General features: G+C 40.0%; 1 protein-coding gene across 1 annotated transcript in view; it reads left to right on the plus strand.

Moving 5' to 3' along the window:
* The window catches only part of NUP160 (nucleoporin 160), a 53,875-nt gene extending 44,577 nt beyond the window's left edge, over positions 1-9,298 (plus strand). Inside the window, exons 28-36 of the mRNA XM_030864403.3 lie at positions 1,152-1,312; positions 2,675-2,735; positions 3,541-3,651; positions 3,828-3,951; positions 4,925-5,026; positions 5,651-5,792; positions 7,457-7,582; positions 8,018-8,122; positions 8,586-9,298. Of these exons, the coding sequence (XP_030720263.1) occupies positions 1,152-1,312; positions 2,675-2,735; positions 3,541-3,651; positions 3,828-3,951; positions 4,925-5,026; positions 5,651-5,792; positions 7,457-7,582; positions 8,018-8,122; positions 8,586-8,675 (1,022 nt within the window). The 3' untranslated portion in view covers positions 8,676-9,298. The remainder of the gene's footprint in view (positions 1-1,151; positions 1,313-2,674; positions 2,736-3,540; positions 3,652-3,827; positions 3,952-4,924; positions 5,027-5,650; positions 5,793-7,456; positions 7,583-8,017; positions 8,123-8,585) is intronic.
* Positions 9,299-12,928: the final 3,630 nt, after the last annotated feature.

Here is a 12,928-nt window from a genome sequence, read left to right on the forward strand (position 1 = left end):
GAGTAGCCTCCGCTTGCCGCAACTAGAGAAAGCCTGCGCGCGGCAACAAAGACCAAACGCAGACAAAAATAAAAATAAATAAATTTATTAAAAAAATAAAATAAAATAAGAGTCTGTGACCTTGGGGGACTTCCCTGGTGGTCCAGTGGTTAAGACTCCACACTTCCAATACAGTGGGTGCAGGTTCAGTCCCCGGTCGGAGAACTAAGATTCCACATGCCACATGGCATAGCCAAAAAAAAAAAAAAATGAGTATGATTTGGACAGAGCACCCAAATCCTGGGTGGGGAATAGGTGACAATATGGCTGAGACTAGCTCTCTGTACTCTCTGGGAACGTAGTATCTAAACATCAAAAGTAACATTTTAGATGTTTGGGGGATTTTTTTTTTTTGGTGGTGGTGGTGGTGAAGTACATATACATAAACTTTACTATCTTAACCATTCTTAAGTATTTAGTAGTGCTAAGTACCTTCACATTACTGCGTAATCAGTCTCCAGAATTATTTTCATCTTGCAAAATGGAAACTATACTCCTTAAACAACAACTTCCCATTCCCTCCTCCCCCATCCCCTGGCAACCACCATTCTATTCTGTGTCTATAAATTTGGCTACCAGAATCATATAGTATTTGACTTTTGTGACAGACTTATTTCACTTGGCATAAACTCTTTAAGGTTCATCCATGTTGTAGCAAGTGTCAGCATTTATAATATTCCATTGTATGGATATATCACATTTTTCTGGAAACTTTCTGGATGTTTCCATCTTTTGCCTGTTGTGAATAATACTGCTAGGAACAAGCATGTACAAATAATTCTGCAAGACTCTGCTTTCAGTTCGTTTGTTTGTTTTTGGGGGGGTGGTATATACCCAAAAGTGGAATTGATGAATTATAAGGTAATTCTATTTTTAATTTTTTGAAGAACTGCCGTACTGTTTTCCGTAGTGGCTATACCAGTTTACATTCCCTACAGCAGTACACAAGGGTTCCAATTTTTCCACATTCTCACCAGCACATGATTTTTTGTGGTTTTAAGTTAAACTCAATTTTTGTTTTAAATTTTAATGTTTGATAAGTGTGACAAACTCTCTGTGTATCTCTAAAGAGATACATTTTTGAAATTGTAATGTCTATTATTGCCTTATAGCTGGCACAGTGATGTTTGAGTACGGAATGCGTCTTGGCAGAGAGGTTCGAACTCTCCGGGGACTTGAGAAGCAAGGCAACTGTTATCTGGCTGCTATTAATTGTTTACGCCTTATTCGCCCAGAATACGCATGGATTGTTCAGCCAGCATCTGGTGCAGTGGTATGAAAACTTTCCATCCTGGAATTGGGGGATCATTTAATTTATTTGGTTTGGTCCTTTGAAAACTATTACCTCATTTTGCTTCATTTCATTTAAAATTTCCACTGGGATATTTGTGGACTTAATATATTTTTGTAGCAATTCATTTGTTACATGTTACTACCCCTTTAGTTTCCAAGTTCAGAATTATTGTAGGAATAAGTATTACAGAGTGGTTTTGGAGTTAGACAACCTAACTTCAGGCAAATTACTTAATCTTTTACTGTCCAGTTAGCCTCTTGGATAAAATAGGGATGATGACAATAATAATGTCTACCTTATAGGATTGTTTGGGTATTAAATGAGATAATTCATGTAGAGTGCTTAGAGCAGTGACAGTGCCTCGCCTGCAGAAAGTGCTCAGTAAGTGGTAGCTGCTTTTATTTCATTCATTTTTGTTAATTTAATCTATTGCTACTATTTTAGGGGAGGCGAACTGTGAGGTGTTTTTTTTTTGTCATGCTGATGGGGTCATATACTCCCAGCTACTTGTATTGTATAGTTCCTGAATGTACTATGCTTCTTCCCAGGGTTATGGGTAGAGAATGTAACTCTGAAACCAAGGAAAGTCAAGTGGTTTATATGGAGATCAAATCTGTGTCCTTGGACTCAGTAACATATTTTAGCTAAGTGAGCCAAGTTGGCAAACAACTCCATTTCTTTGTCTAGTAGTTACAGTACTTTTGTGAGAAGAGCTGTGCTAGTTGAAATAAACATAATTTACGTTGAGAGAATTTAAGCCTGAAAGCTCTGGATCATAGTTAATGAAAAAAAAAAAGGGTATATATTAAAAATGAGGGGCTTCCCTGGTGGCACAGTGGTTAAGAATCTGCCTGCCAATGCAGGGGACACGGGTTCGAGCCCTGGTCTGGAAAGATCCCACATACCGTGGAGCAACTGGGCCCATGAGCCACAACTACTGAGCCTGCGCATCTGGAGCCTGTGCTCCACAACAAGAGAGGCCGCGCACCGCGATGAAGAGTGGCCCCCGCTTACCGCAACTGGAAAAAGCCCTCGCACAGAAACAAAAACCCAACACAGCCAAAAATAAATAAATAAAATTTTTTTAATGAATAAAATAGAAAAAAGAATAAAAGTTCCCACACACAAAAAAAATGATATGAAAATAAAATGCTCATTTTTCAGGGACTTCCCCAGCGGTCCAGTGGTTAAGACTCCACGCTTCCACCACAGGGGCATGAGTTCAATCCCTGGTCAGGGAACTAAGATCCCACATGCCACACGATGCAGCCAAAAAATAAAATTAATTTTTAAAAAAAACCCTAGTTTCTCACAGTTATATCTATTGTTTTGTCTTTTCAGTATGATCGCCCTGGAGCATCCCCTAAGAGGAATCATGATGGAGAATGCACAGCTGCCCCAAGTGAGTCAGGGATCTCATGCTGATTCTTTGCTGAAGAGCAATTATATTGTTATAGTAGTAGTATTTATATTTATTTTTTGGATAGTAGTTGTAATACTGTGTATAATTATATTGTAGTATATTGTATATGTATGGTAGTTACATTATTAAAATATTGTAAAGTTCCTTCTTGGTAGTTTGTTTTCAATATTCTGTTAAAGGTTGTCTGGTAGCTCTTTGAAACTTTGTATGCCTGTATGGGAAATGAAAATGCTTAAAAATGTGTGTGTGTGTGTGTGTGTGTGTGTGTGTGTGTGTGTGTGTGCGCGCGCGCACGCGCGCGCATGTGCATTTGTTGTTTGTTGTTTTTAAATCAGCTTAGTACCAAACGTTTTTTTATCAGGCTCCTTTGGTATCACCATGGAGGCATGATTTCCTTCCTTAAAGAGCCTGGGTTCTAGAGTCAGGCACAGTTGGTTTTAATTCTGCCTCTCACTTTGAGCATGCTCCTTTCTTACTGATAGAGATAGCAGTGTTTCACAGTTGTAAGAGTTAATTGAAATTATTTGTGAAAGGCCTTGCAAGTGCCTCCTCATTTGCAGCTGTTGTCATTAGAGTCCTTTGATTTGACTCAGCTGTAGTGTGAGACCGGGATGTTACTTTATTTTTCAAGTTAGCTTTTATTGAACCCCTTGTTTTCTCCCCACCTTCATGAAATTAAAACTGAATGTTACTTAATTTTTAGTGGGAATTGACAGGTTGAGTTAGTCTAATAGGCACTTCCTTTGTACTTTGGGAATTGAAAATGTTTTTCTTTGGCTTATAGCAAATAGACAAATTGAAATCCTGGAACTAGAAGATCTGGAGAAAGAGTGTTCCTTGGCTCGCATTCGCCTCACTCTAGCTCAGCACGATCCCTCAGCAGTCACGGTTGCAGGTAGGCATTCAGCACCAACAGCACATTTTAGGGCCGGGCAGTGGACATAGTATACTAGATGGGTATTAAAGCATGTCATTGTTATTATGAGGTATTCATCAAGGAAGCAGTCTTTGGGTTCAGTTCATTTCCATATGCCGTTGGGTGCACTAAATAGCTCTTTTCCATTTCCGCAGGAAGTTCGTCAGCAGAGGAGATGGTCACTCTCTTGGTTCAGGCTGGCCTCTTTGACACTGCCATAGCACTCTGCCAGACTTTTAAGCTTCCCTTAATGCCAGTCTTTGAGGGACTTGCTTTCAAGTATGTATGCAATTGTCTTTCAGTAATCTTAATTTTCTAATGCAAAAATACTCTGCTGTTGCTTAGTGTGAAGCAGTAGTCACACGAGCCGGTATCCTACAAGGCTGCTTTAAAGAACAGTTTTTGTGTAATACACACAATGATTTTTTTTTTTTTAATCTTGATTTATAGCTTCTTTTGAGAAATCAGATCTGGCATTCCTGAGCCCACATGGCCACATGACAGTAGATAACCTGGGTTAAATAGTGGTGTCCATTTAGATAAGGCATATGTTCTCTTCAATCCTTTAGGACATCTAGTGGCCCCTGCAAACATTGTTAAAAAGTACTTCTTATTAAAGTTACATTATACCTAAATATTAGTCAAGTTGTTTGTGAGTTAGAAATAAACCATCAGATTTTTTTTTTTTTGGCTGCGTTGGATTTTCCTTCCTGCATGCGGGCTTTCTCTCTCTAGTTGCAGCGAGCAGGGGCTACTCTTCGTTGCGGTGAGCAGGCTTCTCATTGTGGTAGCTTCTCTTGTTGCAGAGCATGGGCTCTAGCCGCACGGGCTTCAGTAGTTGTGGCACGTGGGCTCAGTAGTTGTGGCTTCCAGGCTCTAGAGCGCAGGCTCAGTAGTTGTGGCGCACGGGATTAGTTGCTCCGCGGCATGTGGGATCTTCCCGGACCAGGGCTCGAACCCATGTCCCCTGCATTGGCAGGCAGATTCTTAACCACTGCGCCACCAGGGAAGCCCACCATCAGAATTTTTCATCATCAATTTTCTCTTGTAAGTAAATAATCTCAACACTTATTAATGGCCTTGTGGGTCATCCAGTTGTGTGGCTGTGAGGAGAGGGAAGAGCCAGTACCCAGGGTGAATTTAGTAATAGACTAGAGCTAAAGTTGTCATCTCGTCTCCAGTTTCAGTAGCAAAATAATGTGGTGCTTTTCAGCACATTAGTTTACTCTGTGTGGAACCATTTTCATTGCAGATGCATCAAATTGCAGTTTGGAGGAGAGGCAGCCCAAGCAGAAGCCTGGGCCTGGCTAGCAGCCAATCAGCTCTCATCAGTCATCACCACTAAGGAGTCTAGGTATAGCCCTAGTCTTCATCCAACCCTGCAAGGGCTTACCCTCCATATCCTTCCCCAGTGTCTACCTGAATGTACTTTAGTGTCTTCAGAATCCTTCTCTAACAACCCTAACCCTCAGTAAACTTCCCTTTCCTGAATTGCATTTATAATTTGTATTATGCAGCTTAGCACTTTAGAATTATAGCATTTTACAGTCTTGAAGTCTTCTGACATTATTTTTCAAACCCTAAATTAACACCAGAATTACTATCAAAGTACAGATTACAAGATATCACCCTAATCTTCTAAATCAGAACTACTGCATGATTCTAATGCTTGATCAGGTTTGGAAATAGTGGCCTGAGCCAATTTCCTTGTTTTAGAAATCTGGAACAAACAAGTAAAGTGAATTGTTTAGTTGAGTTAATATGTGGTTATTGGGAAATACAAGAATCCAAGTCATCTAGTTTCTAGTACCACCCCTAAGTCACATTGGCCCTAATAATGTTAGTTGTCATTTAGCTGTATTATCAATTCTGTTGTGAGTGTCTATAAAGATTTTTTCCATGTAAATACATGTTTTGAATGGTACTATAATTATCTATTAAGAATCTGGAACTCAAAGTCCTTTCTCCTTTTATCAAGTGCTACAGATGAAGCATGGAGGCTATTATCAACTTACCTGGAAAAGTACAAAGTCCAGAATAACTTATATCACCACTGTGTAATCAACAAGCTCTTGTCTCATGGAGTGCCTCTGCCTAACTGGCTTATAAACAGTTATAAGGTAAGTGGTATCTTAACTTATAGAGAGTAAGAACCTGGTCTTTATCGTCCTGAATAACTTCATGAGATGATTAAAAAGGAAAAGATAGAGTGACAATTTATGGAAATATACCGACTTATATACTTACAGCTTCTCAGTCTTAGCTAAAAACAGTTTACTTCAGTCCTGTGAAGTACTGGGTGTTTAGATTTAAAGTTCTCCGTGTTGGTGATTAAGTTAATGCATGCTTGTGTGCTCACTGAACAATGAGTGTGTATTTAGAACAATGAGTATATATGGAACACAGCATTCACTGTTCATTACTCAAAAAATTCACAGGAGTGAGTGGAATTCTTTTCAAAGTCTACTGTTGTAGTTTATCTTATGACAGGGCCGAAAGCAAGCTCGTCACACGAGATGAATTGTGCCGAAGCACAGCAGTAGAGGGCTGCCGCTCGCTCAGGCAAAACAGCGCCGTCTGTCCTGCTGTGGTAGCTTTTATTAAAGCATTATCTAGGTTTATATTTTAAGACTTATTTTCTTAACATTCCAGAAATGCCAAAGCAGCAACATATGTTTCTATTGATTATACAAGCAATAATGGGCTTTCTTGAAAACATGCCATGCTTCGTCCTTGAGCGCAAAAGCAGCACAAGGTTCCCACCATTATTTTGATTATACTGAAGTAGCACAAGGACATTTCCTTGCATTCCCACCACTCTGATTATACTGAGGACATCTCATCGATCAGTGCCCAAAGCACCCAATGCTTCTTCGCAGGCCCCCGGTTTGCCGGGCGGGGGGCTTATGGGTCACATCTCCTTTCCATGTCCTCAGTTATTCCACTACATTCTACAACAGTGTTTCTTTCAGTTTCTGTCAAAATTGGGTCCTTGGGCCACCTGCATTAAATTATTTTGATGGTGGGCTTCTTCAAAATATAGATTCCTGAGCTCCATCCCAGACTTACAGAATCAAATTACCTTGGAGTTGGGATCCAGGATCTATATTTTAACAAGGTCATGATTTGATTTGATGCATGCTAAGTTTGAGAACTACTGTACCTGAAATACATTGGGCACAATAGGAAAAGAGAATATAAAGCTTAAGAAAGTTAACCTATTTTTTTAAGTTAGAAAGTAGAGAAAGCAGCTAAGATGGTAAAAGTTAAGACTGTGATCAAATCAGAATATAGAAAGCATAATTGACATAATTGACATAATTAGGAGAGGCCTTCCAAACTGAGGCTGTATCACTTTTCTCTCACCCTGAGTTAAATACAAATGTAATTCAAGCATTTAAAGTTGGTGATTCTTTTAACTTCTTTTTCATTTGTCATTCGTATGTTTCTGAGAATTAATGTGACTATGTTATCTCTGGTATTCAGCATTTCTGGGAAGGTTTGTTGACTTACTACTGTGGAAACGAATTAGGAAAGAATTAAAATGTGTCTTAGATCAAAGAACAGGTGAGGAAGGCCACTTAACAGAAAGGGCCTCACAAGGTGCGCAGAGGTAACTGGGCTCTTGGGAATCCGACCCTCATCCCAAGATAAGTAAACCAAGGTGTTTGTTTATTTATAATGAAAAGTATAAATGCCAGGGAATCAGACACTCAACATCCTTTGGTCCATGCCCAGGTAAGATGGAAATTGGTAAGTGTTCTTAATCACTAACTTTTTACAGAAGGTTGATGCTGCTGAGTTGCTCCGTCTCTACTTAAACTATGACCTTTTAGAAGAAGCTGTGGATTTGGTTTCAGAATATGTGGATGCTGTATTGGGAAAAGGACATCAGTACTTTGGAATTGAGGTAGGCTTGTATCCACATTTCCTTTTAATTCTGTATTATCACACTTTCCTTTTCCAAAGTTTTTTCAGATAATTTACATCTAAATTTCAGACTGGAAATAGTATCATTCATTGACAATTTAGAGAAGAGTTTTGTTGAGTGTGTTTATCCCTAATCAGCCTTAGCCCTACTTTAAGATAAAAGATGATATGAATTTAAAAATACATTTGATTTAACTAAGAAAAGGACCAGTTCCCCAGTTGAAAAGAGATGCGGGGTTCCAGTCATGTACCGTGTGCACACGTGTGTGTGCGCACATGCATGCATACACACACAATTTCTTGTTGTGAAAACAAGTAAAGCATTTCATGTTATCGAATCCTGTGGAAGTAGCTACCCAGAAGAAATGGTCCACTTTTCAGATTTTCTTCAAATAATAGGTATTTTTCTTTCCAGTTTCCACTGTCTGCAACAGCTCCAATGGTGTGGCTCCCATACTCTTCCATTGATCAGCTTCTGCAGGCTCTGGGAGAGAACAGTGCCAACAGTCACAACATTGCAGTGAGTAAACCCTCTCCTGGGGCATTTTATATAAGCCCTTGCGTTAGCAGTTACACCTTAAAGCTTGCTTTTCTGGTTCTCAAGGATCAAGGAGAGGGCAGAAGCCATTTATTGCCCTTCACATGCTGCCCAATCCCTTTATGAGATGATTAGTTAAGTCAGATATAACCTCTCTGGTTCTGGGAAGAGAGCTAATAAAGCTTTTATTAAAAATACTGGTATGATTTGCATATTTAGAAATTCGTTAGGGAAACAGGGTTGGAGTATTGTATATAGCAGAAAAGTCCAGTTATATCAGTGGAGTCACAGAGCAGACTCCTATACTGAATGGTGGTTAAATGAAGCACAATGGCTCACAACTTTATTAGGGGAAATCTGGTTGCTGAAGTCAAAGTGATTGATAACTTTAGTCTTTTTCAGTCCTTGACCTATTCTCCAATGATTCCCTTCTTTTCTCCTACAGCTGTCCCAGAAAATCCTTGACAAATTGGAGGACTACCAGCAAAAAGTTGATAAGGCAACACGGGATTTATTATATCGTCGGAACTTGTGATCTGGATGGTTGCCCAGCCTTTGGAACTGCTTGGTGCCTCTTAGGGCTTAAGACTTTACCCAACAGGAAACCTGTACTCCAGGCCGGTTTTTATACCTGTAAATGATGTGTACAACAGTCAAGTCTGCATTCTGCACAAGAAAGAAGGGCAGATGAGTCACAGGACCTGTGCTTGCTGGTGGTGCTAACACACAGTTTCTGGTTTTCAGCCTTGGTCTCAGACAGCTGCTTTTGTATATGATTCACAAGCTTTTTTAGAGTTTATATTTTTTTAAACTACCGAAGACATTCTTTATCTGAAAATTAAAACCCACCTACACTTTCCAAAACAGCTGATGGTTGTTGGTTCGTTGTAGCTGACCACCAAAAGCAGTCACTGCAAATCCTTTCATTCTTCCCTATCACTTTTTGTATTTCAATGGAATTATTTTGGTCCAGAACTGACATGTATTTTCTGTATTGCAAACAGAGGCTAATGATTTTGCATACCCTTTTCATTATTTATTGTGGAGTTTTTTTATGATCTCCAATAAGGTATTAAGTAATTTGCCTAGATTAAGCCTAACGTGATGACCAGCTGTTAAGGAAGATATCTTTTTTTTTTTTAAGGAAGATATCTTGAATCTGGTTCTGAGGCTAAAGTGGAATAAACTCTTAGCTAAGAAAAAATTGAAAATTTATCATCTGTAAAAGTAATACATTTTCAAAGTAAATTCCATTAACCTCCATGATTTATGATAATCAAGCCGGACTTGATCATACAGGCAGTCTAATAACGTATTGGACCAAAATATAAACTTTCCTCTTCAGATTCAGAGGCATTCGTGGCCACAAATTCGGGGGGACGTGAAAAAATAAACTCTTGGATTTTATTCTGTATATTAAAATTTATCTTTTAAGGAAACCATCTGTATAGTACTTGCTTATATGCCCTTTGATCTTTCTTGAGTTGTTCATAAGCATTTAATTTTTATGTCAATACCATATTTACATTATATATTTTAAATAACAATGTGAGTTTCCCTGTGGTACTGTTATTGGTAGATACTGCGGTATGTGACTCTTTCTTCACATTATCTCTGCCACGATTAATGCGAAGTGTTTGATGCAATTAGGGGCCACAAGATGTCTTGCCTTTCCAGCTCCATAAACTTGTGGCTTACAACTGTAGCGAGAAATATATTTTGACCTGTATATACATATATAACCAAGAGAAAGCTTTCACAAAATATGTATCCTCACTTGATATATTTTCATGAGTGACTAATGGATGATAACCTACAGCCTGAAAAATGTCAAACCCTCTTGTAGCCATTTCTGAAAGATAAGAAGTAGCTCAAGACTGGCCCTGTTGCAGAAAGCTGTTCATTTGCATTGTTGAGCAAAGCAGTGGTTTCCATGGTGGCAGTTCATAAGACACTGACCAGCTTTTCCTGTCCTCACTATTTTAGTTCAAGACCTAGAACTCATGCTGGAGCCAGCCCAGCTCTTCTGTCAATTTTCTTCCACCTTCCTCACTTTGAAATCCAACCAGAACAGAAAAAAGGTGTCCACATTCTTTCACTTCACTTTTCTCATCACTTTGAGTCCGCAGTTTCGTTTTCTGGACCATGTGATGTATTAATAGCATCGTCTTTCCTTGTGTTTTCCAACTCTGGCAATTTCCTGATTACAAATTGCTATTAAAAGGGGTCCCTTCTTTTTTAGTGCTTAACTACCATTAAATAAAGGTGTGACTCTTGGAGGAAAACTTCATAGTTCTTAAATAATTTAGCATAATGTAACTAGTAAGGTTACACCTTTCCAGCCTGTGACAATAAAAGTAGGTACCATTTCTGTTAATAATAGAGTTTATGGCACACGGAGTTTCATATTGACCATTCTTACCAAGTTTATTGCTATGATTTTTGTGATCTAAGAAAGCTCATTTGTTCTACAGAGCCACTCATCAGTGAACACATTCTAGGTAACAGAATTAACCTAATTTACCTCAACCTAATAATACTTTTATTTTCTACTAGAACACAGTATATATTATAGAAAATTCTAACATTTGTTTTTTTTAATTTTATTTATTTATTTATCTATTTTTGGCTGTGGTGGGTTTTCGTTTCTGTGCAAGGGCTTTAGTTGCGGCGAGCAGGGGCCACTCTTCATCGCGGTGCGCAGGCCTCTCACTGTCGCGGCCTCTCTTGTTGCGGAGCACAGGCTCCAGACGCGCAGGCTCAGTAGTTGTGGCTCACGGGCCTAGTTGCTCCACGGCACTTACATTTCTTTTAATCTTCACAGCTCTTTCCAATTTTGTACCTAAAAACAAAGATAGTCCTGCATTATTTTTTAATATAATCGGCTCATCATTAACCCTAAGCCACAAGAATATACCTTCCTGTGTCTGCACAGAACTCCAACATCAAAAGACATTTATTGTTCAAATGACTTATGCCAGTTTCTAGAGACTAAAAGTAGGTATTTCTTCCAGTAAATGAGGCTTCATGGTTTAAATGAGCTTCCATGAAACACACAAGGTCAAATAATGTGGTATAATAAAGAGTATATCTGATCTTTTTCCCCTATTCCTGGCATAGAGATTATAGAACCCTTGTAGTTTCCTGAGTGAAAGAAGTCTTTGTTATGCTAATAAGGTGACTCTTGGCAGGGGGGCCCTTAGATAGCTTCAGGATAGGGCTAGTCCCCGGGAAGACCCACCCTGTGATGGTGAATATAGGGTTAGAACTTTGGGCCAGAAGGACAGGGCAGGGGGCTTGAGATTGAGTTCACTCACAGTCACAGTGGCCAGTGAGTCAATCAACCATGCCTATGTAATCAAGTCCCAGTAAAAACTGGACACCAAGGCTGAATAGAGCTTCCTGGTTGGAGAACACATTAATGTGTTGGGAGGGTGACATGAGGACTCCACAGAGAGACAGCATGGGAGCTCTGTGCTCCCTCCCACACCTCACCTTGTATCTTTTTTTTTAAATAAATATTTGGCTGCGCTGGGTCTTAGTTGTGGTATGTGGAATCCTCATTGCCGCGTTCAGGATCTTTTAGTTGCAGCATGTGGGATCCAGCTCCCTGATCAGGATTGAACCTGGGCCCCCTGCATTGGGAACGCAGAGTCCCAACCACTGGACCACCAGGGAAGTCCCTCACCTTGTGTCCTTTATAATAAAACTGGAATCATAAGTATAGTGCTTTCCTGAGTTCTGTGAATGCTTCTAGAGAATTCAAAAATGTGAGGAGGTCGTGGGAACCCCTGATATTATAGCCAGAAAGAAGTGTGAGTGGCATGGGGACCTCATGTGGAGCTGGCTTCTGTAGTAAGGGCAGTCTTGTGTGGGACTGAGCCCTTAAACCTGATTGTTACCTGCTGGGGCTTATCCCCAGAATTGAATTGATCAAAGTACACCCAGTTGGGAGTGAGACAATAATGACTGTTGACCTAAAAAATATATACTGCCAGTTATTTCTCCAGCAAAGATAGATTTATTCGGAATCATCAGACAATTGCAATCCAGGGTCTTGCAACCAAGGCATGCCATGTGCAAGTCCCCCCAGGGCAAGGGAAGGAGCGAGGAAGGGGGGGGAGTTGGGAGAGCTATAGTAAACAAAGCACTTGGCTTTTCATTGGCTGAGTCCTTGCTAGGAAAGAAGAGTTTTCTTCCTATTGAGCTCTGCTATCATCCCAGGGCATGAGAGCTCCCAGTCCTAGTCTCCCAAGACTATTTAATTGAGTTTTCCTTTTTTTTTTTTTTTTTTACATTTATTTATTTTTGGCTGCGTTGGGTTTTCTCTAGTTGTGGCGAGCGGGGGCTACTCTTCATTGCGGTGAGCCAATTCTTATTGCGGTGGCTTCTCTTGTTGCAGAGCACGGGCTCTAGGCACACGGACTTCAGTAGTTGTGGCATGCAGACTCAGTAGTTGTGGCTCGCGGGCTCTAGAGTGCAGGCTCAGTAGTTGTGGCGCATGGGCTTAGTTGCTCCGCGGCATGTGGGATCTTCCCGGACCAGGGCTCGAACCTGTGTCCCCTGCATTGGCAGGCGGATTCTTCACCACTGCGCCACCAGGGAAGTCTGAGGTTTCAGTTTATTAATTTCTTACATGATAAAATTTAGATGAATTAACACACACAACCCTAAAACTTCATTCTACACTGCTGAAGCTGGGATTTCTGTGGACAGTCTTCCTCTGCAGCATATCTCATGTTGAAGTTCCAAAAGCCAGAGCTTTAATATGGATTAGGAAGGTTGGCT

The sequence above is a fragment of the Globicephala melas genome, chromosome 8, assembly GCF_963455315.2.
Source record: "Globicephala melas chromosome 8, mGloMel1.2, whole genome shotgun sequence".
Lineage (NCBI taxonomy): Eukaryota > Metazoa > Chordata > Mammalia > Artiodactyla > Delphinidae > Globicephala > Globicephala melas.